At 46.9% G+C, this 27,846-nt stretch overlaps 2 protein-coding genes across 2 annotated transcripts in view; one reads left to right on the top strand and one right to left on the bottom strand.

Annotated features, from left to right (window-relative positions):
• The window catches only part of ANKS6 (ankyrin repeat and sterile alpha motif domain containing 6), a 48,120-nt gene extending 47,646 nt beyond the window's left edge, over positions 1–474 (bottom strand). Inside the window, exon 1 of the mRNA XM_042964555.1 lies at positions 122–474. Within this exon, the coding sequence (XP_042820489.1) occupies positions 122–474 (353 nt within the window). The remainder of the gene's footprint in view (positions 1–121) is intronic.
• Positions 475–13,438: 12,964 nt separating this feature from the next.
• GALNT12 (polypeptide N-acetylgalactosaminyltransferase 12) overlaps positions 13,439–27,846 on the top strand; it is a 37,051-nt gene continuing 22,643 nt past the window's right edge. Inside the window, exons 1-2 of the mRNA XM_007089324.3 lie at positions 13,439–13,823; positions 25,954–26,123. Of these exons, the coding sequence (XP_007089386.2) occupies positions 13,459–13,823; positions 25,954–26,123 (535 nt within the window). The 5' untranslated portion in view covers positions 13,439–13,458. The remainder of the gene's footprint in view (positions 13,824–25,953; positions 26,124–27,846) is intronic.

The following is a 27,846-nucleotide window of genomic DNA, read 5'->3' on the forward strand; positions in this document are numbered from 1 at the left end:
CGAGTCCTTGACTCTTTGCCTCCCGGGGCGTCCGCGGGGGGCGCCGGTCAGCGCCGGCCACCTGGGCCCGCCTCGCCCCGGGGACGGCGGCCCACCACCCCCAGACCCCCCGGCCCCTTACCTGGCTGCCTGCATGAGCGCGCTCCAGCCGTAGTGGTTGCGGCTGTTGACCGAGGCGCCGCGGCGCAACAAGAAGCGCACCAGCGGCTCGTGGCCCCCGGCCGCGGCGAACTGCAGCGCCGTGTTGCCCGCCTCGTCTGAGCAGTCCACAGGCACGGGCGCTCCGGCCGCCGCCGCCGCCCCGGGCCCGGCCGCCTCGGCCCCCGCCGGCTCTGCGCCCGCTTCGGGCTCCGCGCCGCGCTCCGCCGGCTCCGCCGCCCCCGGCTCCAGCAGCCGCCGCGCCGTCTCCGTGTCGCCCTGGTCGCAGGCGCGCAGCAGCAGCTGGAAGGCCGGGGGCAGCCCGCCCTCGCCCATCGCGGCCCCGAGGCCCGCGCCCGTCCGCCTGGCCGGCCGCGCCGGCTCCGCCCCCGGATACCGCGCGCCAGCGCCCCCTTCCGCCCGCAGCCCGCCTACTGTGTGCCGGGCGCGCGCCGGGGGGCGGGGCCGCGCGCCTACTGTGTGCCGGGCGCGCGCCGGGGTCCCGGCCGCGCGTCCTCGCCGCGCCGGGAAGGACGGCGAGTTCCCGGACCTCCGAGTGGCGTCCGCGCCCCGACTCCCGGGGCCGCCCCTGCCCGTGCGGCGCCCAGTGGCGGCCCTCTCCGGAGGCTCGGGGGACTTCCTGCCCCGTGCGGAGGTCGGAGCGGCTGCTGCAGACCACTCCTGGTGCGAGCTCGGAACCACGGGGTCTAGGTCCGCCGCCGCCTGGGGCCGGCCTGTAGCGCGCCGCCGCCCCCTACTCCACCAGCGCCTGGCGCTACACGGCCGCTTCCTGGAGTTGTTGGCTGGAGCGAGGGGCGGATGGATCCATTCTGTTCCTTCTGCACCGCGCGGAATGTCCTGCGGGACCTTGAGAGCGGGTCCTTACCTGGGAGTTAAGGCTACCAGCGCCTCCTGTCCCTCATCTGTTTTCATCAGTGATTCTTGAATCTGCACCATCTGGGACGTTGTCACAAACGCAAATTCCCTGACCCCACTCCAGACCTACCGGATCAGAAATTCTGTGTGTGGGTCCAGACACCTGTATTTTAATAAGCCCTCCAGGTGATTCTGGTGCACCCTGAAATTCGAGACCCACGTGTGGTCCTCACAGCATCCTGTCAGCCACGGGAGGCCTCAGATGACCACTCCAATTGACAGAGGACACAACAGAAGCTTAAAGGAGGTTGAGTGTTGCTAAAGGCCACACGACTGTCCTGGAGGAGAGCTGTGCTAGGACCAGCTCTTCCGACATCCAGCCCAATTTCCTGTTCTCAGCAAACATTTATGGAGTGCCAACTCTGCACTGTTCTAGGTACTGGAGAAGCTGGGGGAAACAAAATAAAATCCCTGCCTCTCAAGCTGACAGTGGAAAAAGACAAGCTGTAAATACACAAGTAAGTAACTTGTATGTCTGTTGGTGATGAGTGCTACTAAAGCAATAAACAGAGCATAACATAAATCCAAGTAAATAGGATAGAGGATGGGATGTTATTTTATAATAGGGTGGGTAGAGAAGGTGTCAAGGAGAATGTGGCACTTGCACAGACCTGAAGAAATTGAAAAATGGAACCATGCTGACATTTGGGGAGAGTATGATGCAAGCAGAGGGGAAAAATGTTCTAACAAGGGCAGTCCTGTTTGCAAATTGCTTTTGCTGCCTGCTCATCGTGATAACATCAACATTCGGATATGGGGTAATTGGTTTGCATAGACTGTGAGCTGTAGTCCAAAAACCTAGAAGACGGCCGGGCATATAGTAGGTGCTCAGTACATGAGTGTTAAGGACTAAGTCTCATGTACATAGACTTGTAACACAGATCAAAACTTGATGAGGGCCTGAAGAAGGAATAAAAGTCATGGCATCGGAAGATCAGAAAAGACGGTAATACCCTTAGGATCTGGGCCAGCAGGGCTGGAAGAAAGTCTTCTAAGCACGATGTAAAGATGAGGAAAGATCTCCAAAATACACAGGACTCAGACTGCCATGGGCTTCAGGGCCGGGATGGAGACTGGGATTTATTCTGTGAGTAATGGGGAGGCATGGAAAGTGACCAGGTGAGTTACAGGGCTAGAGCTAATCACTTAGGCCCAGTGTCTGAGGTGGTACACTCTCACTCGCTTCTAGATTTGGCCCCATTCACAACAGAGATGAGGACAACTTCCTTTTGAAGGTCTGGTGAAGACATTTGTTTCTGTGGAAATCCTGAAAAATTGTACCCTTTTCTTATCCTATTTATTCGGGTACCTTTTTACTAACTAGTTGTTTCATTATAAAAGTAATATGCGTGATAAAAAATAAATGCCAAAAGTACAAAAGGACATGAAAGTAAAAGCCCCTTTCCCTCTTCTCCCACTGTCCTGGTCCTACCATAGGTAGGTAACCAATATTCACATTTGTTTTATTTTTCCAAAGATATTTCACACATATACAAACATGCAATATGTACATGTAGGCATTGATCAACCTTCTTGATTGCAAACTGTAGAAATTGAACCTCTAGATAGAAAGTAGAAAGAGGGTTTAATACAAAGTTCTTTTTGTAGTCACAGATCCTACAAGGGCCAGAAAACCAATCTTGGAGGCCCGACAACCAAGAACAATGCCCCAGATCATTCCATGGCTGCACCCTATACCAGGATGGAGTCTAAACAGGCCTTTTTTTTTTTTTTAAGTTGTTTGTTTATTTATTTTGAGAGAGAGAGAGAATCCCAGGCACACTCTGTGCTGACAGCTTGGGGCTCGATCCCACAAACCGTGAGATCATGACCTGAGCTAAAATCAAGTCAGACACTCAACCAACTGAGCCACCCAGGGGCCCTGACACAGGCCCCTTTTTGTATTACCAGCTTGAGAGCCAAAGTCTGAGATGAGAGCATGTAAATGGCTCAGCCTGGGTCACATGTTTTGCCTGGCAAAAAGGGAGGCTGGGAAAGTGCCTTTCTGGCACTTTCAGTATGTATAGCAGGGGGTAGGCTCCAGTATACGTGCTCTAGAAGGTAGGAGACTCTCCAGAATAGGGAGGGGGTATAGATACTGGGAAGCCAAAAAACATAACAAATACCAACTACAAATATTCCCTCTAAGCGGATCCCTGCTGCTTACACCTGCTCTGTGTCTCCTACTCCGGGAAGAAATGCCCCCTTTTTCTTAGGGATCCTCCCTCTCCACTCTCAGTATGTATGATTCAGTGGTTAGCATAAGTCCAAGTCTGTCCTGATTGCTTTGGCCCAGGATTTTTTGCTAAAGCAGTTGGGAACAAGGCCCTCTGTGCTGAGGTGGTCAGCTGTCAGGATGTCCAGATGTTTTGAGCCGAACAGGTACTTTCTCTGCCACCACTTGAAGACCACCTGCCTAAGCGTGAAGATACCACACAGGAAAGCAGAGATGAGTGATAGAAAGAGATGGGGTCAGAAAATCCTCACCGCCCCCCTTCATGCTTTTGTTAGGTTTGTTTTGAGAAGGGGTGTCCTCACCTGCAATCCCAGCCTTAACAAATGTAGATTTTACGTTTTGAATGAATGAGTTCATACAGTGCAGGCTATTCCGAATCTTGCTTTTAAAAATTTTAACAAATGCTTGGGCATCTTTTCATGCAGGTGACTAGATCTCCTGAATCCTTTTTAGTGGTAGCATGTAACACCATTAAGCAGCTGTGCCATAATTTATTTAATCAGTTTTTAATGATTCACAATTAGCTTGTTTCCAGTGTTCTGCTATTATAAAAAAAAAATCGTGCGTGGAACAGTGGTTATAGCAGTCAGGGGCCCAGCAGGAGACAGATGGCACACTTGGCTGAAGAAATGAGGAACATTTACTAAAGGGCTAATTATAGAACTCTGGGCAGGGTTTACTAAGAGCCACAAGAGCTGGTGCAGTACTCCAGAGCTGGTAACAACAGGGAGCCATTGTCACCCCAGGCCTGAAGGGGGAAGGGAGAGAGTACTCACTGGAATTCTGCAAGAGAGAAAATGGAGAGATCTAGTTGATAGGAGTTAGGACCATTGGTAGAGGGACAGGGCCAGCCTAGTAAGGAGCAATCCCCTGAGGAATAAAATCCTCTGACCTCACCCTTCTTCTGTCCTCTAGTGCTAAACCCAACTGTTAGCCAGACGTTCAAGCCTGCTGCTATGGTCCCGACAGTCATCCTCCCAGGGATCAGAGCAAGGTTCCCTGGAAGGATGATCTGAGCAGCGTAGCTCCATCACCAACACAGACCTCATCCAGCCAACATTATTGAGCGCCTTCTGTGTGCCCGGCATTATGTGTATGATGGCATGTTATAGATGATAGGGCCGGCCCCTGGCTCCCAGGGGATCCCACATGATTGCAGACAGGGTGGTCTATGAGCTTCATTGTCAGTTCAGAGGAAGGTATCACAGTCTGGGTGTATCACTGACAGCTTCATGGGAGAGCTTGGCCCCAAGTTGAGCAGAAAGACTGGGGGATATCCTGGTAGTGGAAGGAAAAGAGAGGGCACAGAGTGGAAAGAGGGAGCAGGGGGACTGGATTCCAGACACTGGTGCAGTAGATTAGAAAGGAGGTAAAGAGGGCCAGCAAGTAAAATCATCTCTGAAGGGTACTTATTGGGGCCTGGGTGGCTCAGTTGGTTAAGTGTCCAACTTCGGCTCAGGTCATGATCTCACGGTTTGTGAGTTTGAGTCCCACATCGGGTTCTGCGCTGACAGTGCAGAGCCTGGTTGGGATTCTCTCTTTCTCTCTCTGCCTGTGCCCCATTCTCACTCGTCGTCTCTTTCTGTCTCTCTCTCTCTCTCAAATAAATAAACATTAAAAAGAAATAAAACGTACTCTTTTAAATGTCTAACCTGTTTTCCCTAATATGATAATAATGTTTGTTGAAAAGAATTCCAGTGTTGTGCAAACATAGAATGTGAGTTCCTTTGAGATCAATGATAGGTAGGTGGTAGGTAATCAATAAGTATTTGTTGAAAAACATGAATAAATTGAATGAAAAGTAAAGGCCCACAGAATCTCACTCACCAGAAATAAATATAATAGTTAATAGTTTGGTGGATATTTTCTTAAGAGTTTTTTTCTTTGTGTATGTTAACAAATTTTACCAAAATAGGATTATACTGTCTATATAGCTCTACAACTTGCTTTTCTTGACTTAATGATGCATCTTAAGCACACTTGTATGTTAAACACCTAGAATTAGTGTCACTCTTGTTAATGATACTGTGGTATGTTAGTGTATGAACGTAGAATATAATCTCCTATTAGTGGACATTTAGGTTATTGACAACTTTCTGCTTTTATACACGATATTGCAGTAGGCTTCCTTTTCTTAACACATCTCTTGAGTACTTGTGAATCTATTTCTGTTGATGTGACATTGCAGAATCAAAAGGATATGAGAATTAATATTTCTAATAAATGTTGCCTAATTGCTTTCCAAAAGGTTATGCCAGTTCGCATTCTTACCAACAGTGGATAATAGTACCTGTTTATTCACATCCTTGCCAATGCTGGAATTAATAACCTTTTAAATCTTTGCTAATCTCATAGGTGAAAAAATAATTCAGAGTAAGTTTAATTTGCATGCATTTTAAATAGAGAAATTGAACACATCTTGATATGTTTATAGATCATTTGTATTTCTTTATTGGGGGAATGGTCTATTCAAATCTTTCAGCCATTTTCATTTCTGTTCTTTTATTTCTCTGTTGATTCACATACCGGGTAAATGTCATCTGCAAATATCTCTTTCTGATTTGTCTTTTGACTTTTGAGTTTATATTATTTTGGACCTTATTGAATATTAAAAATTTTATGTGGTCAACTTTATAAATCTTTTCTATAATGGTCTCTTGGCTCTTTCATCCAATACTTTTATTGCTGGATTTTTATTATTAATTTTTACTTTTACATCTTTACATCATTTGGCATTTATTTTGGTATAAGGTGTGAGTTTGGGATTCAGCTTTATTTTTTTCCGAATGGCTATCAAGTTGCCCCAGTCATTGACTGAGTCAGCCATCTTTTTTCCACTAATGTTTGAAATTCCACATCTACCATATACCAAGTTAAACTCTCAAAGGGGTGTAATGACCCCTACGAAGGGAGTTAATACAACAAATTGAAAGTGCCTTCTAGAGAGATCTGTTTGTTGTTGAACAGCTGATGAAACGAAATGTTGTGGTCAAAGAACAAATAAGCTCCCCAAACAAACAACAAACCCAAGGAAAGAACAAGGTACTCAATTTGGGAAGTGGTGCCAAAAGAATTGAGGTCCCAGCTGGGTTTGCTCTCTATGGGTGCATCATCAGTAACATTTGTAAAGGGCTTACTCTGGGCAGGGGCCATTCCTAGTGCTTTATCTCTGCTAACAGGCTGTTGTATTTCTGATAGCTCCCAGGTGGTACCAATGCTGCTGGTCTGAGTAGCACACTTCGAGTAGCAAGGTGCTGGACACCTTCCATTTGCCCTTGCAGAAACTCTTCCCACCCTGCTTTGAGCCTGGGGTGGCTGTGTGGACTATATCACTCAATCCTCCCAAAAACCCCACTTAGGAGGTACTAGTATAATCATCACCACTTTATAGATGAGCAAATTGAGTCAAGAGAGGTTAAGTAACTTGCCTAAGGCCACCCAGCAGTCTGTGATGGGGCTGAGGTGTGAGCTCAGGCAAGTGGGCTCCAAGGTTGTGCTTGTACGCATTAAACTAAGCTGCCTTTTGGCCTCACAGCAGTCTGCCAGTGAATTGTGTGGTGGGACATCCTGAATTAGGAGTCAAGACACCTGGACTCAGACCGTCGCTCTGTACTTTCATGTCATTTGACTCTGAATAAATCACCTCGCCTCTCTCTGAGCCTTAAATTTCCTCACATGTCTACCTTGCAATGTTGTCATGAGAGTGGAAGGAGATGATACATGAAAGATAAAGTCTAGTAGTTCATGGTACGTATAAATGCTCAATAAATGACAGCCCTTACCATTATCTGGGGCTTGAACCCATGTTTTGTAGAGCCATCCTTCTTTTCTCGGCAGCTGAGCCTGTATCAGGAAGCATTCCAATCTGGTAAACTGATCCGAGACAGTATGAGTTGTAATCCGTGTCTGTTTTCTAATCTGACCGCAGATCTTAATTGTGTTGAACATCCAGACAGAGGCCAAAAGGCACAGCTCCAGGCCTTTCCCTCACACCTGCCTTCTAGTACCAACCAGCAGACTGTTCTGTGGGTGGAGTCACCTCCCACCAGTCTGGTGTCCTCAGCAGGTTGTCTTGTGTGGGAGCTGCTTGGCGTGGCTCACTCCAAACCCATCCCCCTCCTGGAGTCCCGGGGGAGATGTTCATGGAAGGCCCCTTTCCTCCAGGGAGGCTGTGAGTCAACAAGGATGGAAGGTTAAATTCTACCTGTATTGGAGACACCAACTTGTTCGAGGCCCTTTCCGTACTCTGTGTCTCAGGTTCCCCATCTTTAAAATGAGAGAATCAGGCCACATTTATGCCTCTTAACTTTTTTGGTTGTGGTCCCCTTGACAATAGAGAATATTTGATAAAAAAAAACTTTGGACCAGCTTCCCAGATGTTAAAAAAAAAAAAAATACAGCTTACTCACTCTGTCCTTCTATGGGAGATTCAAAACTATTCATTTCCCCAAATTTCCCTCCCAGCAGAGGGAGCTCCACATTAACCTAAAATATGGTTTCAAATCTCTGATATCATTTTTACCATTCAGGTATCCATGTAAACATTACTTCCTCAGAGAAGCCTTCCTAAAACCCTCAACTAAACCAGGTTTTAGCGCCCTGTAATTCTTCAAAACACTTAACCACAACTCTAGTAAGATACCTTTTTTTAAATTTTTTTTTTATTTTTAATTTTTTTCTTCTTAACGCCTATTCATTATTGAGAGACAGAGAGAGACAGAGCATGAACATGGGAGGAGCAGAGAGAGGAGGAGACACAGACTCCGAAGCAGGATCCAGGCTCTGAGCTGTCAGCACAGAGCCTTGCATGGGGCTCAAACCCACGAACTGTGAGATCATGACCTGAGCCAAAGTCGGATGCTTAACCGACTGAGCCACCCAGGCGCCCTGTAAGATACCTTTTTAATATTTGCACTCTATTCCATTGCACTCTAAGCACCATGATGTTAAAAATATGCCTTGTGACAAAGAGTCTCTCTTTGATCAAACCCTAGCCAGGCTCCTCTGAGCCCACTTCTCAACCAAGCCTTAACTTTGGCCTATGAAGGTGACGGACTGAAGACAGATAATTTTATACATCTACCTCCCTTCATATTAAAAATTTAAACATTAACAGAGTTTTTAACAGCTCAAGGCTGCACTCTCAAGATGACCCTAGCACCCCTCTGCTTAAGTATCTGCCTCAGAAAACTCAAGGCTGTCCAAAGAATTTACTATTTGTCATAGCTGATACCTGTCAGTCCCTGACCACCCTTTCGTAGAGAACTTACTAAGAAGGGCTTGCAGTTATAAATCCTTTCTCTGTCCCTGTGAGATGTATGTGTATCTCCTACAATTCAAGAGTGTCTTTCTCAAGGACTGAAAGCCATTCCTTTACAATGTAATCAGGAAGGATAGGGCCTCTGTCTCTGTGTGAGAATAGAATCCTAACTTTGATATTTGCCAGCCACAGACACAGCTGGCATTATCAGCATTTATGCTGATTACTCCTTTGTCATTTTTCACTTCCCTGACCCTATTTAAAATGCCCAGTCATTCTGTGCAAATCAAAGTTGAATCCATTCATGCTGGGCCCTCTTCCCTATTGGGATAACATGCTACTGCTTAAAATCTATCCTTACCATTTTAAGTAGTGTCTAGTTTTGTTTCTCTTTGACACTTGATCGTTATAGTGTGCCTGGACTCTAGCATGGTGCCTGGCACTATAGTCGATTCTCAATAAATGTTTTCCTGAATTAAAAAACTTGGCTAAAACCAGCCATTTGTTCTAGTTATCTATCGCCAAGTAACAAACCATCCCAAAACTTAATGGTGTGAAACAACAACCATCTTATCGTGCTCCTGGATTCTGTGGGTCAAGAATTTGAAAAGGGCACCTCTCTTCTCCATTCCGTGACATCTGGGGCCACAGATGAAGTGACCTGAATGGTTAGCATCCTGGAACCACTTCCAAGATGGCTTCTTCACTCACCTGCCTTATGCCTGGGCTGTCTAGGCCAGCGGAAGTTTGGGTGCAGCCGGCACTGTTGGCTAGATTGTCCACCTGGGGCTTCTCCAGCATGACAACACCAAGATAGGGATTTCTTCCCTGGCAGCTCAAGCTGCACGAACAGTGATCCTATGAACAAGGTGGAAGCTTCACAGCTGGCTTCTCGCTCCTAGCCAGTGAAGTCAAGGAGCTTCACTTCTACCATAATCTAATAGTTGAAGCAGTTACAAGTCTGCCCTGATTCAAGGCAAGGGAGTGTTGAATAATTTGCAGCCTTGTTTTAAAACCACCACACTATCAGAGCCAGATGTGGGAGGAGTTCTTGTGCAATTAATTCTGTTATCACTCAGGATTAGATTTGGCTGCATAGGACAACACACACACACACACACACACACAGAAACAGTGGCATAAACAATATAGAAGTTGATTTCTCCCTCACATAAGCAAAGCCTGGAAGGAGGTTGTCAGGACTGGTTCAGTGTTCACAGTGTTAGGGTTCTTTCTGCCATGTTGTTTAACCACTCTGAGTGGTTTTACCGCATGATTCACGGTGGTTGCTTGAGCTCTGGTCTTCATAGCCACAATCCAGCGAGCAGAAAGAAGCAAGGGTAAGGGAGTTTCATTTAGGGAGATTACTCAGAAGCGCCATCTGACAATACCACTTATCCCCCATTGGCTACACTCTCAGTCATATGGCCATGCCTGGCTGCAAAGGAGGCTGGGAATTCTAGTCTTTATTTTGGAAGACCATGGGCCCAGAGAAACAAGCAAACGTCTCAGGGGTTCCATTGTTAAGAAAGGAGAGGAGAATGCATATTGGCAGACATCCACAGGTTTCTGCCACACCTTTTTAGTCCATTTTATTTCCTGTTCTGCCACTGACCTTCTGTGGGCTTGGACAACACACTTTCTGTGGTGTTGTTACCAGTTCGTCTGGTAATTAGGGAGGAGGGTGCTGTAGTCTCAGAAGGCAGCTCAAAGCATTCGGCAGATAAAAGTGTCAATGCTCTGGTTTTAGGGAAGAGAACTGGAGCCTCAGTCAGCCTCTTTTTCCTTTCCTGGGTGGTCTCCCAGGGTTTCTGGGAGCCAGATTTTTGAAAACTCCCCTATTAGGAGTTTTCAAGGCCACTGAGGCCCTTTCAGGAACAAGGCCTGAAGAATTCGTGTTTGTCACATTATGGGAGTAACTCCTCCCTGCACTTAACCGGGTTATACCTTCCATCAGACACCTCCCCAGCAAGTTCAAAGAGATGCCTACAGAAGTGAGTGTGAGATACAAAGCCAGCCATTAATTGAGCACTTTCTGTGTGTCTGACTCTATGCCAAGTTCTGCGATCATGAAGTGACCACAGTTCATACTCTAAGTCCCTTACATTCTTTTTGTTACAAGGCTAGGGGTAAATTAAACACGACCCAATGTACTAGGCATTGTAACAAAGTATGAGGGTGTTACGGACTGAATCGAGTCCCTCAACAAGATATGTTGAAGTCCTAATCCTTGGTACCTATGAATATGACCTTATTTGGTCTCGACAGACATAATCAAGATGAGGTCATCAGAGTGAGCCCAGATCCGATGTGACTGGTGCCGATGTGACTGGTGATGTGACACATCAGAAGAATGACAATGGAGGCAGAGGTTGAAGCAATGCCTCGATCAGCCAAGCAATGCCAAGGATTTCAAGCAACACCAGAAACTAAGAGAAATGTATGGAATGGGTTCTCCCTAGAGCGTTCAGAGAAAGCATGGCCTTGCTGATAGGACTAATTGATTTTGGGCTTCTAGCCTCCAGAATGGAGAGGGAATCCATTTCTGTTGTTTTCAGCCACCCAGATTGTGGTACTTTGTTATGGCAGCCCTAGGAAACTAATAGAGGTGGTCAATTTGATGTGTCAGCTTAGTTGGGTTTTAATCCCAAGTTATTCACTCAAACACTAACTTAGAAGTTGCCATGAAAATATTTTGTAAATATAATTAACGTCTACAATCAGTTGACTTTAACTAATGGAGATTATGTAGGTGGGCCTGATTCAATCAGTTGAAAGGCCTTAAGAGCAGAACTGAGGTTGCCTTGCAAAAGAAGAAATTCTGCCTGTGGACTGCAGCTTCAGCTCATGTCAGAGAGTTTCAACCTTCCCTCCTGATGGCCTGCCCTACAGATTTGGGACTTGCTTAACCAGCCCCTGCAGTTGTGTAAGCCAATTCCTTGCAATAAATCTCTTACTATATCCCCTCCTGGTTCTGTTTCTCTGGTGGAACCCTGACTAATAACAAAAGGGTGATGCAATCATGAAACGCATTTGTCTAAAAGGCTGTGGAGTTGCTGGAGGCTTCACAGAAAATGTGGCTTTTGGCAGGGCCTTGAAATGTAGATAGGAGTTTGCCAGGTGGGGAAGGGCATTTCAAGCTGGGAGAACAGCATGTGTTACAAAGGTGTGGGATGGTGGAGTGCCTGGGTGGCTCAGTCGGTTGAGCCTCCAACTTCGGCTCAGGTTATGATCTCACGGTCCATGAGTTCGAGCCCCGCGTCGAGCTCTGTGCTGACAGCTCCGAGCCTGGAGCCTGCTTCAGATTCCTGTGTCTCCCTCTCTCTTTGCCCCTCCCCCGCTCACGCTCTGTTTCTCTCTCTCTCTCTCTCTCTCTCTCTCAAAAATAAATAAATATTAAAAAAAATTTACACAGGTGTGGAATGGTGAAGGCCCTCTCCCTCAGTGGCATGGAGACAGGCTTTGCATTTCAGCATTTATACTGGAGGCCAGGGGTATTCCTATTTTTTATTCCTCTTAGTTCTTTTTATTTATTTTTTATGTTTTTAATTGAGATAGAACTTTCATAAGTCAAATGCATATTTATGACTTTTGTAATAAATTTTTTATTTTAGAGAGAGCATGAGCTGAGGAGAGGGGCAGAGGAGGGAGAGAGAGAGAACCTCAAGCAGACTTCACGCTTAGTGTGGAGCCCAGGGCTCCATCCCACGCCTCTGGGATCATGACCTAAGCCTAAATCAAGAGTCAGAGGCTCAAAGGACTGAGCCACCCACGTGCCCAGATGACTTTGGGGCACGTGTATATATATATATTGCATATATATATATATTGCATATATATATATATTGCATATATATATTTGCAATATATATATATATATATGCATATATGTATCTCCATGTAATCACCACCAAAATCTAGCCATGAACCAGGGCAGGGATTAGGGTGAGTGAGGCCTGTGAGGTGAGCTGTGCAAACACAGGGTCAGGTTCTGTCTGCTTTATTTAAAATTTTGATGTTTTGTTCATCGTGGATTTTTTGCTTTCATTTTGATTTTCAAAAGTATTTTTTATTTTTGATTGCTGATTCTTTTTGGCCCAACCTATAATTTCTTGCCTAGGAGAGAGCCAAGACTCACTCTAGTCTTGACCCTGTTAAATATTTTCAGCACCCAAGTGGCTCCTTCATTTCTTCAATCCCCTCAAAGGAAACCTCTGGCCAAGGTCAGGGGGTATTTAACAGGAACAGATGACCTGGGATGTGTGCGATCATATTATGGGTGCCTATGCATGTGTTTCTCTGAGGGGGTTCATTCCTTTGATCAGTTTCTTGGAGGCCTTTGTAAAGTTAGGGATAAAACAAAGATAGACTAACAGGGAACCAGGGGAAAGTTTGCTATTCACCGAATCTAAACAGTATTATGTCTTTGGTCGGGCCTGCAGGCCTCAGTGACACAGAATCACTGTGCCTCAGTCCCATCATCTGTCAAACGGAGTTGATAATCCTACTACCCCTGTGACTGGACTGCACAAGGGCCAGATGAGATAAGGGCAGTAAAATTCGTAGCACCCTGCAGAGTGCATTCAGCCAACATTTACTGAGCGCTTATGAAGTGCTAGGCGCTGAGCTGAGGGTTTTACGACCGTCACCTTTTTCCTAATGCTTACAGCCCAACGAGGAAGGTGGTGCGAGTCTCGGCCTGTCCGCGGGGGGACAGAGTGAAGACCAGCCACCCTCCACGGCGCGGGCTGGGCTGAAAGGGGGCGGCGCGCAGGTGGGGCGGGCCGGGGGCGGGGCGGGGTGGCGCGGCGCCGCGGTTCCGGGATCCGGGTCCGGGTCTGCGCCGCCGCTCCCGGCGAGCCGAGCGCTGGCCCCAGCTGGCGGGCGCATGTGGGGGCGTGCAGCGCGGAGGCTCTGCCCGCTGGGGCTGCGGCGCGGCCGGAAGGCGCTGCTGGCGCTGCTGGTGCTGCTGGCGCTGGCCGGGCTGGGCTCCGTGCTACGGGCGCGGCGCGGGGCCAGGGCGGCCGAGCCGGGACCCCCGCGCACCCCACGCCCGGGGCGGCGCGACCCGGTCCTGCCGCGGCCGCCGGTGCCCAGCGACGCTCTGGGCGCGCGGGGCGAAGCGGTGCGGCTGCAGCTGCAGGGCGAGGAGCTGCGGCTGCAAGAGGAGAGCGTGCGGGTGCACCAGATCAACATCTACCTTAGCGACCGCATCTCGCTGCACCGCCGCCTGCCCGAGCGCTGGAACCCGCTGTGAGTCCGCAGGTGGCGGGGGGAACACTGCCCGCGGAGTCCCCGGGCCTCAGTTTAGGCATCTGTGAAGTGGCGGGGTGGAAATGGGGTGTCGAAATACCTGGGGATCGCGCGTCTTATTCTTTCTCGGAAAGTGGGCAGTGGAAGGGCTCATCTGGGTTGGGGCGAAGCAAGAAAGTTTTAAAAAAAAGAGAATAGAATAATCTCAGAAATTGACGAATCTCTTACTGGGCGGTCTCTCCCTCCTAAGAAGGTCTGTCATTCGGCTCTGAAAAAGTGGGGGAGGGTCAGGGCCAAGCAGACAGGTGTGAGACCCCCTTTGGGTGCTCTTCCTGGTTTCCCAGCACCTTCCCCCCCACCCCAGTCCAGCCCTGCCTGCATGTCCCTTCCTTGGTGAAACTAAGGACTCCTAGGGTTTGAGATCGTCTCTCCATTCACTTATCAGTGTGTGTCAGGCCCATGAATGAACCAGGAGGGGAGGGCGCCCCAGCAGGAGTGGTGAAAGGTCGCTGGAAGGCCAAGTCCGAAGCTTCCCTCTCATTGGGAGCTGGATTCCTGAGCTTTAGGCAAAGGAGGGCAGGAAGGAGGCGCTGGTGGGAAGGGCTCCTTCTGGCTGCGATGCAGCTCAGCTCACTCCTGTGGGTGGTGCAGGCCCCGAGCTTGTGCAGTGGGAGGCCTAATTCCTGCCTGAGCTGCTGGCCGGGTGGGTTGTGCCCACTGCCTAGGTGAGAAGGGAGCAAGCTGGCAGAAGGTCAGACCTCCTGGCCTTCTCTCTCCTTTCCTCCATCGGTGGGGATCTTCTAGGTCCCCACTTGAGCCCTGTTCTTAAAGACTTGGAGGAAAAGAGGGCTCAGAGAGGGGGTCCCAAGAGGAGCCAGTGGAGCAGTCTGTGTGAGCACCAGGCACCTGCCACCCTTTCCTGCTCCCCTAAATTCCTGCCTTGGAGGTGTGGCAAAGATCTCAGGTGTCAGGACAAGTGACTCACCCCACAGCTGGAAAGTGGGGGATGTGACCCTCATGGCCTCTTTGGCATTGTGCTAATTTCAGGATTTGGGGATCCGTGAATCCTTGGCCAGAGAAAGCATGAGTGCCTGCTCCAGGAGCTGCTAACCCCCCCCCCCCCCCGACCTTGGCAGAATTGAGAGGGACTCACACTTCACTGTCTTCCCTATTTTCCGGTATCTGTTCGTGTCTAGCCTCATGCTTTCCCCTGAGGCATCTTCACTGTTAATCTTTTTGGTAGAACTTTGTTAGTGTTGGTAGCAGTTCCCCCCACTTTCCCTATCTGCAAAATAAGGAATGCGTAGAAATAACACCACCTAGGAATTAATAAAACATTGAACACACTGTGTACTCAATTCTTATTAGTTTTTCTTCCCTTCCCTGTTGCCAACAATGTCCTCAGGAGGTTGTTTTTAAGAGGCATGCAGGGATTGGTTGTAAAGTTTTTGTTTTTTTTTTTTTTTTCCGGGTTCCAACTTCCTTTATTGTCCCAGGTTGAGAAATCTCTTTCAAACACTGTGGATGACCTGTGGGGCTTATGGTATCCTTGTCTCCATGGTGACAGAGCTGCCCTGTGTCCTATCAGGATTTGCGTATAGATCCTGCTGTTGCATTGACTCTGGGAAGTTAATACAAGCCCAGCGTGATAAGGAGTGTGAATGCCTCCTGCCTTTAATTCCTACAGCAAGGCCTATTGGATTATTCTTGTCTAGCTGGAGAGAAAGGTGAGCTTGATCTGTGTTAGACTCAGCCAGGGAGGCCTGGAGGCATAACTTCTGCCCTCCAGGTCAGGGTCTTTGATGGAGACTCACTTTTACTATAGTTCATACAAAGGTGAGGACCTAATCAGGGTCTTGAGTTTTAGCCTGAGAAACCAGAATAGCAGAATATAAATTTACAGTTGGAGTCAGGGTGGGTGTGGGGGAGTCCTTTGAGATTTTAACTGATAAGCAGAGGGGTGGTTAAGATCCTTGAATGTCACTGAGGGAGAGGCTGAGTGAACATCCTGTCTAACAGAGGCAAAGCTGTGACCCCAAGGTAACATGCAGATCTGGGGCAGAGCTTATCTAGAACCCAGATTTTTTTTTTAAGTTTTTTTTAATTTATTTTGAGAAAGAGAGCACAAGTGGGAGAGGGTCAGAGAGAGAGGAAGAGAGGGAATCCCAAGCAGGCCCCACACTGTCAGCACAGAGCCGGACCTAGGACTCGAACCCACAAACCGTGAGATCATAGCCTGAGCCAAAATCAATAGCTGGATGTTTAACTGACTGAGCCACCCAGGCGCCCCTAGAGCCCAGATCTTTTACTCCCTCCTCCCTTTTGGGGTGCAGACAATTATTTATCTATTTATTTTAATTATAAAAGCAATACATGTTCACTCTAGAAATTTTAGCGTGTACAGGGAACCAAAAAAAAAAAAAAAATCTTCCATAAACCTACAACCCCAGGAGAACCACTGCTAACATTTTGCTGTGTATCCTTTTGGACTTTTCCAGGTATAGAAATAGATTTTGAAAAATATACCCATGGGTATGTGAACGAGAACATATTCAAACATGAGTATGTACGTAGGCTCACACATGGTTGTGACTGAAATCTTTACACTACGTGGATGAAGCTGTTCCCATTGCAAGGAGTTGGGAACTACTAAGGGATCCGGCCTGGTTCTTCTCGGCGTCTGCAAGCCGTGATACTGCGTCTGCTCTCTTGGACAGGCCAAAGTGCTAGAGACACTTCAGTGTTGGCTCTAAGTCTTTGAGACTTGGTGTAGACCCCAGCTCTTCTGTGAGTCTGGTAATTCATGTGCCAGTGGATTAGAACACAGCTTTATTTCTGTTAGTTATAGCACGGAATCGAGGAGGAGGAGGAGAAGGAGGAGAAGGAACAGGATGACCAGGAATCCTTACGTGGTGGGATAGTAAGGGCAGGGTTTGCAAAACTCACAAACACGGTCTCCTCTGAGCCGAGCAAGGAGGTGGAACTTTCACTCTGAGATGGCAGCAGGCCAAAGTGGGGAGCCAGGAAGCTGGATTTGTGGCATTGGGGAACTTTGAAACGTATTGATGCCAGGGACCTTCCCCAGAACAATTAATTAGAATTTCTGTAGGTAGCACCTAGGCTGAGGCTGATGTACACCTAGGGCTGAAAGCTACTGTCTTAGGGCCTGTGGGTTTTTTACTCAGAAGATGAAAAGTGAGTGCTTTTGAGCAAGGGGGAGAATGCCAGAATTAGACAAAGTGGGGATTCAAAACAGGTCAGGTGCCAGTGAAACCAGTGATGACATCACAGTCAGTTGTAAGGTGTGTCACAAGCGATGGTTGCTAATGTTGTACCAATATTGGCAAAGAGTTTTAGTTTTTATAGCCCAGAGAAGTGTTGAGATAATCACTATAATGCCATTCTCATTTATAGTCTGACCTATTGAGCAGGAGGAAAAGGTGGAGTGACGGTGCGCTTGGGGCTGTGCATTTCCACATTTCCATGGCACATGGACGGGGATGTCACATGTGAACATCAGCCATTCTCTGCTGTAGCTGAAGAATTTTGAGCTGCTGATTAGGCAACAATACATAGGTGTTCCGTGAACACTTGCTCTGGTTTTAGCCTTATTAGTGCTATAATTGCAGATGTGTGTCTGAGTTCAGGGATCAGGACTTGGGTGCTGGGATGGTGAAGAGTTTCAGAATCGCTCGAAATAGGCAATTCAGCTAAAGAGAGTGTGCTTGATGGGGTTGGCAGGAGGGAGTTGGTTAAGAGTTCTCTTTTTGCAGAGCGGTAGCCTGCTTGACCGTTCTCATAACAACATCGTCTTTGGAACAGCATCACGCATAGTGTGGAGATTAGGCTAATGCTTCTTTGCTTCCCCAACAAAGTTGTAAACTGCAGGTTATTCCGTTAATTTTTACCAGACCCATCTTGTGGTTGTCAGAGTAACATCCTTTCTTTGAATCGGTGCTTTAAGTCTGGAGAACGTGTCCAGTTTTAGTTAGTATCTTCATGATACCTTTTTCCATCCTTTTACTGTCATTGATTCTATGTCCGAATGTTGCAGGCCTGTCTCTAAGTAGCGTGTTGCTGCATTTTGTATGGTCATTAAAGAGAAAATCCAGACTGACGGTCTTTTTATTGGACATTTATGTCCTCATATATTTCACGTGCTTACAGGATACTTAAGGCTTGATTATTTTGATCATGCCATCTTATTTTATGCTTTCTAATTGTTTTTCTTTTTCTGTGCTTTTTTCCTTTTTTTCTTTTAACACTATTCTTTCAGTTGATAGAGGTTTTTTCTCTACCCTTCTCATTCCACTTTTTCTTCTCTACTAATTTGGCAATTATACTGTTTATTTCTTTTATTATTATTATTTTACATTTATTTATTTTTGAGAGACAGAGTGAGACAGCACAAGTGGAGGAGGGGCAGAGAGAGAAAGAGACAGAATCTGAAGCAGGCTACAGGCTCTGAGCAAGCATTCAGCACAGAGCCTGATGCGGGGCTTAAACCCACGAATGGTGAGATCATGACCTGAGCTGAAGTTGGACACTTAACTGACTCAGTCACCCGGGTGCCTCAGTTATACTGTTTATTTCTAATCTTTGGTGGTAAACTTGAAAGTACATATTCAGCTCAGCAGGATCTAAAGTCTTTGGTGATCTAAAGTCACTGCTGTGAGATGTCTATACTGAGTTAAATTTGCCTGTCATTCTTATTTCTTTGTCATTTATATGAGGGCGTCTTTTATTTATTCAAGCATGTTAAGCATACTTATTTTATGCTTTGTGTCTGATAGCTCTAATATCGAGATTTGTATTTTCATGTTGTTCCTGGACCCTGAGGACTTTATTTCCTTTTCTATAAGCTGAGCCATGCATTTAAAAGAGTTTTTTTAAGGGCGCCTGGGTGGCTCAGTTGGTTGAGCAGCTGACTCTTGATTTCGGCTCAGGTCATAATCCCTGGATTGTGGGATCGAGTCCCACATTGGGCTCCGTGTTCAGCATGGAGCCTGCTTAAGATAATGAATCTCTCTCTCTCTCTCTCTCTCTCTCTCCCTCTCCCTCTCCCTCTCCCTCCCCCTCTCCTTCTACCCCTCTCCCCTACTCATGTGCTCTCCCTCTGGCTTTCTCATAATGAATAAATAAATAAACAAGATTTTTAAGAAGTATTTTATCAAAAATTTTTTCCAACAGGGTTTCCCCAGACATTTTAATCTTCCAGATTGTCCGGAGTGGAAGTCTTACATTCACTTAAAAAAAAACAACAAAAAAACACAAAACCTATTTCCTCTATTAGTCATAGTTCGTTTGGTTGAAAATAACTGTAAACCCAGTGCAAAATGTGAACTGACTTGAATATAAAAGAAAATATATTGGCTTCTATCACAGGAAAGTCTGGGTTTGGGACTAGGTTCAGATTATTCTGGGCCCTGGATTCAGGGACTCAACTGGTGTCATCAGCCAAAAAATGTTCATTGGTCAGGCCTGGGGCATGTGACCTTCCCAGAGGGGTGTGTGTATACACACGTGTGTGCGCATGTGTGTGTGTTCAGCCTTGCGCAGACCACATGGCCTGCGAGTCTGGGAGACATGGTTCATGAAAGGGAACTCAAAGTGCAGGAATGTGAAGAAAGGAGAAAGGATTCTGGGCAGGCAGAACCCACCAAGGTGCACTGTGACCTCCTTGGCCTGTTCTGCAACAGATAAGGATTTTCATTTTTTCAAAAGACTTTTATGTGATAACCTGAATATAAAGATAAAGGAAGACGAGGAGGCATTTACTGCACCCATTCATTCGCATCTGTATAATACGTAATCATATGTTATGCTAGCAGAGTTTATGGAAGTCCCTGCCCAACTGGGTTGCTGGGAAGGGAAAGTGGAATAATGCTTGTAAAATCCCTAGCACACTGCTTACCATGTAGTCAGCGCTCAATACATGTTATTATTATTACCAGGTACAGTACAAGGCATGAAGAAAATACAGCAAAAACCACAATTCACCCCCTGCCCTTACAAGACACATGGATTATACCAGAATGTTAAAGAAAGGATGGCTTGCTATGATTTAGCAGTGAATTTGACTCTGAGCTTCCTTTTGTCCCTTAGGCAAAAGTGGAACCCTGAGGCATGGATGCATAGCTGTTCTTGTCTAACTAGAGGATGCTCTGCTTTTGGTTGGGAGGAGAATGAGAAATGCCACATAATTCTTTTCTATCCCTTCATAGCACCTGGGATGGGGAAGGGCACATAGAGGTTTTCAATAATTTTTTTTTTTGGTTAATTGACTTAAAATGAAAAATTGGAGAACTGAAGTAAAGACTTAGTTAATTCACAGTTCTAGAAGGCTAGACCTGTACATTTATAAAAGTCATTCAAATTGCTTTGATCATGCAATGAAGGAAAATTGCATATTTTTTTCAGCAGTATTTGTTTTGCAATCTGAACTTTTGGAAACTTGCTTTGAAAAAAGGGAAAAGGGAAAGCGTTTTTCCTGGAAACAAACTTAGACCTTCCAGAAGGATATATTGAGCATTCACGAAGGACGATGCCTGTAAGGTATGTTTAAAGAAAGGAGAAGAAACTATACCAGGCCAAGAAAAAAGGAGCGGTCAGAATATGAAATTACTGCTCGATGAGGACATTTGCTATGTGTTACTAAAGAAATATGATCCAGCCTTTTAAAATTAATCTTCTTTGGGGCATGTGGGTGAAGCATCTAACTCTTGATTTCGGCTCAGATCACGACCTCACAGTCTGTAAGTTCGGGCCCCTCCTTGGGCTCTGCACTGATAGTGTGGAGGCTGCTTGGGATTCTCTCTCTCCCTCTCTCTCTCTGCCCCTCCCCCCACTCTCTCGTGCCCTCTTTTTCAAAAATAAATAAATAGAATTTTAAAAAAAGAAGAAGAAAATAATGTTAATGGTGCAAAGGTTATATCCAAGGGCTAAGCTGATTCTGATTCCAAAAATAGGTAACTCAAGCTTAGTGGCCCTGACACGGGCCCTCTCCTACCTCACTCTTCCTGCTTCCACCAAAACAGCTGCTCTCCTGCAGATATATGTTGTAACAAATAGACAACATATATACGTATATAAAATATTAATAGGTGTATCTGCATTTTAAAAGCCCCTGACTAGTAGACACGGCTCATGGAGAGGCTATGTCGTGCCGAGCCACAGCCTGCTAGAAGCTTTAGAAAGAATTAATTGCTTATACTCCATAAAAAAAAAATGTGTTTCTGTGCAACCTAAAAATAAAGATTTTTTTATCAAAAAAAAAAAAAAAAAAAAGCTAAAATTTAGTTCCAAATGTATATAGGTCCGAGGAGAAATGAATGGAAAGAAGGACAGTAAAGTTAGGTTTTCAAAACTGAGGTTTATTCAATGTAAACAGTGGTCCTTTAGTATAAAATCACATCCTTAACCGTTGGTATTAAAATGGCTTTCTTCCCATGATAAGAATAAGTAGGAAGGTAGAAAGATATCCGCTTGACCAAATAATGCTGGGACCAGATGTCAGTCCCTCCTCGGTGTTTTTGTTTATATGTTTCTGCTGCTCTGCAAAACCCCAAAGCCCAAGGCCACTGTTCTAGAATGTCCAGGTACTCTATATGTGTCCCTTCAAATCATAAGAGCACTGGCTACATTTGGCACTATTACTCAGAGCTTCAAAATGTTCCTCTTCTTTTTAATATCATGTCATAATACATCTAAGAATTTCTCACCTGAGGGAATAATCAGAGATAACCCAGAAGGACGCTTGTAGTAACAATCTTTCTCTGTAACATTATTTATAATAGCAAAAAGCTGTAAATAATTCCAAAGGTCCGACAAGAAAACGTGAAATGTAGTGCAGGTTCATGAAGGAATGCTACAAAGACCATCCAAAACCCGTTCTCAGAGACTCTTTTAACAATACAGAAGAATAACTGCACTATCATATTAAATCAAAAAAGCAGGGTACAGATCTATAAACAGCAGTGTGTGTGAGCATGTGCTCAATAAACAATAAACAATAAACAATAGAAAGAAATATGCCAAAAATGTTAACAATGGAGATCTCTGAGCAGTGGGCTTATTGCTGATTCTTACTTTATATTTTCCTGCATTCTAAAATTACTCACAATGAACATGCATCATTTTTATATTCACAAAGAAAGATTATTTTTTTAACTTTATTTATGTATTCTGAGAGAGAGAGAGAGAGAGTGCAAGCTGGGGAGGGGCAGAGAGAGAGAGGGAGAGCCTGACATGGGGCTTGATCCCACGAACTGTGAGGTTATGACCTGAGCTGAAACCAAGAGTCAGACACTTAACTGACTGAGCCATCCAGGGGCCCCCTTTTTCTTCTTAATTTATTACACTTTTAATTTTGAAAAATTCAAAGCTAGAGAAAATTTGTAAGAATAGCAGAACAGACTCCTGTACGTCCTTCCCCTAGATCCATTCATTATTTTGCCCCATTTACTTAATTTTTCTCTCTATGTGTGCTATATACTATTACACACATTTGAGAGTAAGTTTTAGCAATAATACCTTTTAGCCTTTGTTCCCTCGGCACGCATTTTCTAAGGACAGGGACATTCTCTCATGATACCATGATGTAGTTCTCAAATAAAGAAAGTTTATACAATACTGGATTTTTCCAACTGTGCCAACTTTTGGAGCAGCTTTTTTTTTCCTGGACCTGGTATCTAATTGAGAATCAAGGGCGACATTTAGTTGTGTCTCTTTAGCCCTGTCTCTGTCTCTTAGGACACTGGCATTTTAGCATTTTTTTTTAAAAGTACAGGCTTACTGGTTTATAAAACATCTCTCTCTGTTGGGCTTGGCTGAAAGTTTCCTTGTGATTTATTTCAGCATAGGCCGTACCATAAACTTAGTGACTTGAAACAACAATAAACATTTGTGATTTCACATAATCTCTGTGGGCCAGGGATTCGGGAGTGGCTTAGCTGGGTGGTTCTGGCTCTGGATCTCCCATGAGATCGCAATCCAAATGCTGCCTGGGGATTTCATCATCTCAAGGCCTGATTGGGCCTGGAAGATCTGCTTTCAAGAGGGCTTATCCCATGCCGGAAAGTTGGGGCTGGCTGTTGGCTGGAGGCCTCGGTCCCTCGCCACAGAGACCTCTCCACAGGATGCTTGAGTCTACTCGCGTCACTGCATGGAACTGGCTTTCCCCAGGATGGATGGTCCATGGGAGGGAACAAAGAGGGAACCTCAGTGTCTTAGGGCCTGGTGTTGGAAGACACGTACTGTCACACTTCTGCATTCTATCCCTGCGTGGCGGTTTTCAAATATATCCACACATTCTTGGCAATCATCCCCTTCAAAGGATGGAGCCTGCCTCTCCTCCCCTTGAGTGTGGGCTGGACTCCCCTCTGTGGAGCACAGTGCTAAGTAGTAACCACTTCTGTGAATCAGAAGCCCTTGGCGTCCAAGGATTCGCGTCCCGCTGCTCGGGCTGCTGGGGATGCCCTGTCGTCGCTTTAGGACACCAGACCTGTTATGCTTCCAGCCTCAGCTGACTTTGACTCAAGCGTGTAGAGCAGGGCCTGCAAACGCAGCACGAGTGAGGATGTGAGTGTGGTTGAGAAGAGCCGGCCTCTAACAGAGTCTCCCGGATACGCCTGTTCGTGTGGAGGGTCCTCCCAGTGACAGCAGAGCTCTCTGCAGAGACTGCCCTGGAGTTTAGGAAGAGGGCCTGGAGCAAGACCCTGGGAGGGAGGACAGGGAGGGAGGAGGGCGAGGCAGGGAGGTGTGGTGCAGGGCTCTTCATTTGATCAGATGGCCCACCTGAGCGTCCGGCTGGGGGCAAGCCACAACCCCACGACCGGGCCTCTGGACATGAGGACCCCGGCCAGGTACGTGCTCACAGGCATTCTGTGAACCACCCAAGTTATCCCACTTCTCTGAGCCTGGCCTTCCAAGCGGGAACAATACATGCCAACACTGAAAGTGGTTTTGAGAGTTAAATGAAGTAGGACATTTCATTAATTTTAAGTCTTTTTTTTTTTTTTTTTTCATATTGAAGCATCTCTGAGATTTGGAGGTATCTTAAAATCAATGCATCCTCCAGTTAGGATAAGCAACACTTGTCCTTAGAGGTTCTTAAAAGAATGGTGTGTGTTCCAAACATTGGCATCTTTAATTTTTATGAAATATTGCAGGCTGGAGATATGGTAGCAGTAAAGAATTGGTAACTTCTTAAGACGTCTCAGTTGTATTGTGTTTTATTATGAAAAAAAAAAGGCGTCCTTATATCTTAGATAGATTGAAATATTCATGGATGCTGTGATATTCTGGGTTTTGCTTTAAACTAGTCTGGGATGGGGTGCCTGGGTGGCTCAGTCAGTTATGCATCTGACTCTTGATCTCAGCCCAGGTCATGATCTCACAACTCATGGGATAGCTGAGTGTGGAGCCTGCATGAGATTCTCTCTCTCCCTCTCTCTAAAACACAAAACAAAACAAAACAAAAAACCCTAGTCTGGTGAGGGCATAGATGAATCAAGATACACCATGCATTGAGAATTGTTGATGTTGGGCAAAAGGTCCCAGGAGTTCCTTATAATGTTTGAAAAAATTCATGATGAAACAAAAGGAGAAAAACCACAAGAAATAAAGTGGATACATAAAGGGCTTTTTCTCTGCTTTTTTGCATTATTCAGGTCTCCTCCTCAATGTCACCTCCTCTAAGAGGCCCTCCCTGATTACCTGTTCTGTGGTTGCTCCGTTTCCCCCTTCCCACTGCCCTCCACAGTTGCTCTGTTTTGCACCCTGCTTTTCTTTATAGCACCATTACTTTCTGAAATTACTGATACATTTGCTTATTTGATCATTGTCCCCTTGAATGTAAGCCCAGAGGCTTTTTTTTTTAATCCACCTAGTAGGTGATCAGGAAATATTTGGTGACTGACGGGTAAGGGCCCACTGACGTGTTGCCTGGTACCGGCAGTTGGCTGATCTAGCTTTACTCCTCCTCATTCTGCTTGGTTCTGCGTCCCTTTGACGTGCTGCACAGCCTGCTGTGAGGTCTTCCCTTTCTGCCCAGGCCGGCTGGCTGGTCTTCAAGCATGTACACTCTTCTCGCATTGCCAGCCCCGCATTCCAGCCCAGTCTTGTGGGTGCCCCTCTGGGGTTCTGTTCCTCTCCTCTCTTGCCATTTCCTATGGAAGGTCTCCAGGCACGGCCCAGTCCCTGGGATGACATTGGGAGTTTCTCGTGAGCCACTCTGAGAAGAGAGTTCTCTGTCAACTAGGGAAACTCCTTAGGAAGTAGCTGGAAACCCTACTAAAGAAAGAGGAAACTTACTGGTTCCTATCACCGCCAGTCAAGGCACATGCCCCCACCCCCACCGGGAGGCCACAGAGTGGGGCAAGGGGCGGGGCGGGTACTGGGAGGGGGGTGGTCAGTGTCCTCTATGCAGCCCTTCTGGACTGTTTGCACATTCTAGCAGTGGCTCTGGTTTCTGCACACACCACCTTTGTAAGCATCGTTGCTGCCCGGGTAACGTGCTAGAGAGGGCAGTGAGATGCCAGTGAGCAGCCAGAGCGCTGTGACTGACACCTGCTGGACCAGAGGCGCGCGTGTGGGCAAGGCGCCTGAGGAGCATCCAGAAGCGAGCAGTTGCCCCCACAGGCTGTCCCAGGGAGAGGATGGGGCTGAGCTGTTCTCGAAAGAGGACAGAGAGTTTGCCAGGTAGAGAAATGAGGAAAGGGCATTCCAGGCAGAGGGCACGGTCTGAGCACAGGCCTGGCAGTGGAATCAGAAGGGAGAGGACCCACGAGAGAGGTGCTGAGGAGGGGGAGGTAGCCATCGTCCTCCCTTCTGAGTCTGCTTAGCTCGTATGTTGCTCAAATCTGAAATTTGCTTTAAAGCCTCAAAATAGTGTCCCACGGTTCAAGCTTCTTGGTGTCACTTTAGAACCTTTCTTAGACTCCGCTGGGGCTCCTAGAGGAACACTGGGGTCTCTGGAAGATCCCAGCAGATTATTTTCCATTCCCTAGGAGGAGGTCTCAGGACTGTGTCCTGTGTCCCCTTCACACCTCCATCCCTAGGACCAGCCTGGGCCTGGTACACACAGTCAGCTGCGGATTCTCGATTCCCTGAAGCTATGTTGTATTTGCAGGTGCAAAGAGAAGAAATATGATTATGACAAGTTGCCCACGACATCTGTTGTCATAGCGTTTTATAATGAAGCCTGGTCAACTCTCCTCCGGACAGTTTACAGTGTCCTCGAGACGTCCCCAGACATGCTGCTAGAAGAAGTCATCCTCGTAGATGACTACAGTGACAGAGGTAAGCCCTCCACATGAGCTCTTGGAGGGGCCTGGCTTCCCAGAGCAGTGCCTGGGAGGCAAGAGTGCGGCTCAGGAGGGGTGGAATGGGCCCCAGGAGGACAGGCTTTCTGTGTCTCCGTGTGCCCCGCCCCTGCCAGGAGCTCGGAGCCTGCTGGGATGCAGGTGTGTGGACAGAGGGCTCTACCACATGGTGCTACAGGAGACAGAGCACTCAGGAAGAATGACTGACCTTAGTCTTGAAGTAGTTTGTGGGCAGCAAAGGTGGAGAGAGGGTGTTTTAAGTGGAGGCATAGAATGTGGAAAGCCTCCGAGGCACAGTGTTGCATGATAGGCTCTGCAGGTAGTTCAGGAAGGACGGAGGACCAGCAGGCGGAGGAGAGGTATGAGACACGGGGAAGGGTGCAGGCGTTACACGTGAGGCCGAGGCGTCAGGACTTTGTCCTGAGGGCGGGGAGAACAAAGCAGGACTTTTTTTTTTTTTAATTTATGTTTATTTTTTTTGAGAGAGAGAGAGAGCAAGCAAGCCAGGGAGGGGCAGAGAGGGAGGGAAAGAGAAATCCCAAGCAGGCTCCACACTGTCAGCACAGAGCTTGACGTGGGGCTCGAACTCACGAACCATGAGATCATGACCTGAGCCAAAACCAAGAGTCGGCTGTTTAACTGACTGAGCCAGCCAGGCGCCCCTATGGCAGGGTTTTATTTTATTTTATTTTATTTTATTTTATTTTTTTAAAGATTCTTCTTCTCAAATTTTTTTTTTTAACGTTTATTTATTTTTGAGACAGAGACAGAGCATGAACGGGGGAGGGGCAGAGAGAGAGGGAGACACAGAATCGGAAGCAGGCTCCAGGCTCTGAGCCATCAGCCCAGAGCCCGACGCGGGGCTCGAACTCACGGACCGTGAGATCGTGACCTGAGCTGAAGTCGGAGGCTTAACTGACTGAGCCACCCAGGCGCCCCCTATGGCAGGGTTTTAAACAGGAGAGCAGTTTTGCCCTTTGAGGGATCCCTCTAGGCTGTGGGTGGAGAACGGTGTACAGGGGAGCTCTGCAGGGAGGCCGGGGGCTGTAGAGGCGGCCCAGGTGAGAGATGGAGGCTGGAAGTCTGGTGGTAGTTGAGGGAAGGGGAGGAGGAGGAGGGGTGTTTGAGACATGGCATCTGGGGGACCTGCAGGCCCTTGGAATGGGTTTCTGGGTGAGTGGTGGTACTGTCCCAGAGCTAGATAAGCCACCCAGGGCAGGAGTGACAGGTCTGGAAAAGGAAGTGGGGCATTTGGCTTTGGATTTGTTAAGTTTGAGATGAGATCGAAAAGGGGCAGCCCAGACAGGAGAAGAACTGAATCCAGGGAGAGGTGTTCCATTGAGAGAGTGACCCATATCCCTATAGGCCTGACCGGTGACCTGGGGTCCAGCAATTCACCTGCAGTCCAGAGTTGGCACTCCATTTATTCAGCGAACATATTTTGAGCTTCCACCTTTGTGCCAGGCACCATTCTAGGCACCGGGGATTCTGTGGGAAACAAGTCCCTGCTCTCGTAAAACTCACATTCTAATGGGTGGAGAGGTGGGTGGGGATGGTCAATGAACATGTAAAGAATAATACACGATGACAGGACACAATACAAAATAGCATAGCATAATATAGCAATATAGCAGGTGGACTACAGCAAGGGACAAAGTGCTGTGAAATAAAAGAGCAGGAGAATAAGGGGAGCTTGGGGA

The sequence above is a fragment of the Panthera tigris genome, chromosome D4 (genome assembly GCF_018350195.1).
Source record: "Panthera tigris isolate Pti1 chromosome D4, P.tigris_Pti1_mat1.1, whole genome shotgun sequence".
In the NCBI taxonomy this organism is placed as follows: Eukaryota; Metazoa; Chordata; class Mammalia; order Carnivora; family Felidae; genus Panthera; species Panthera tigris.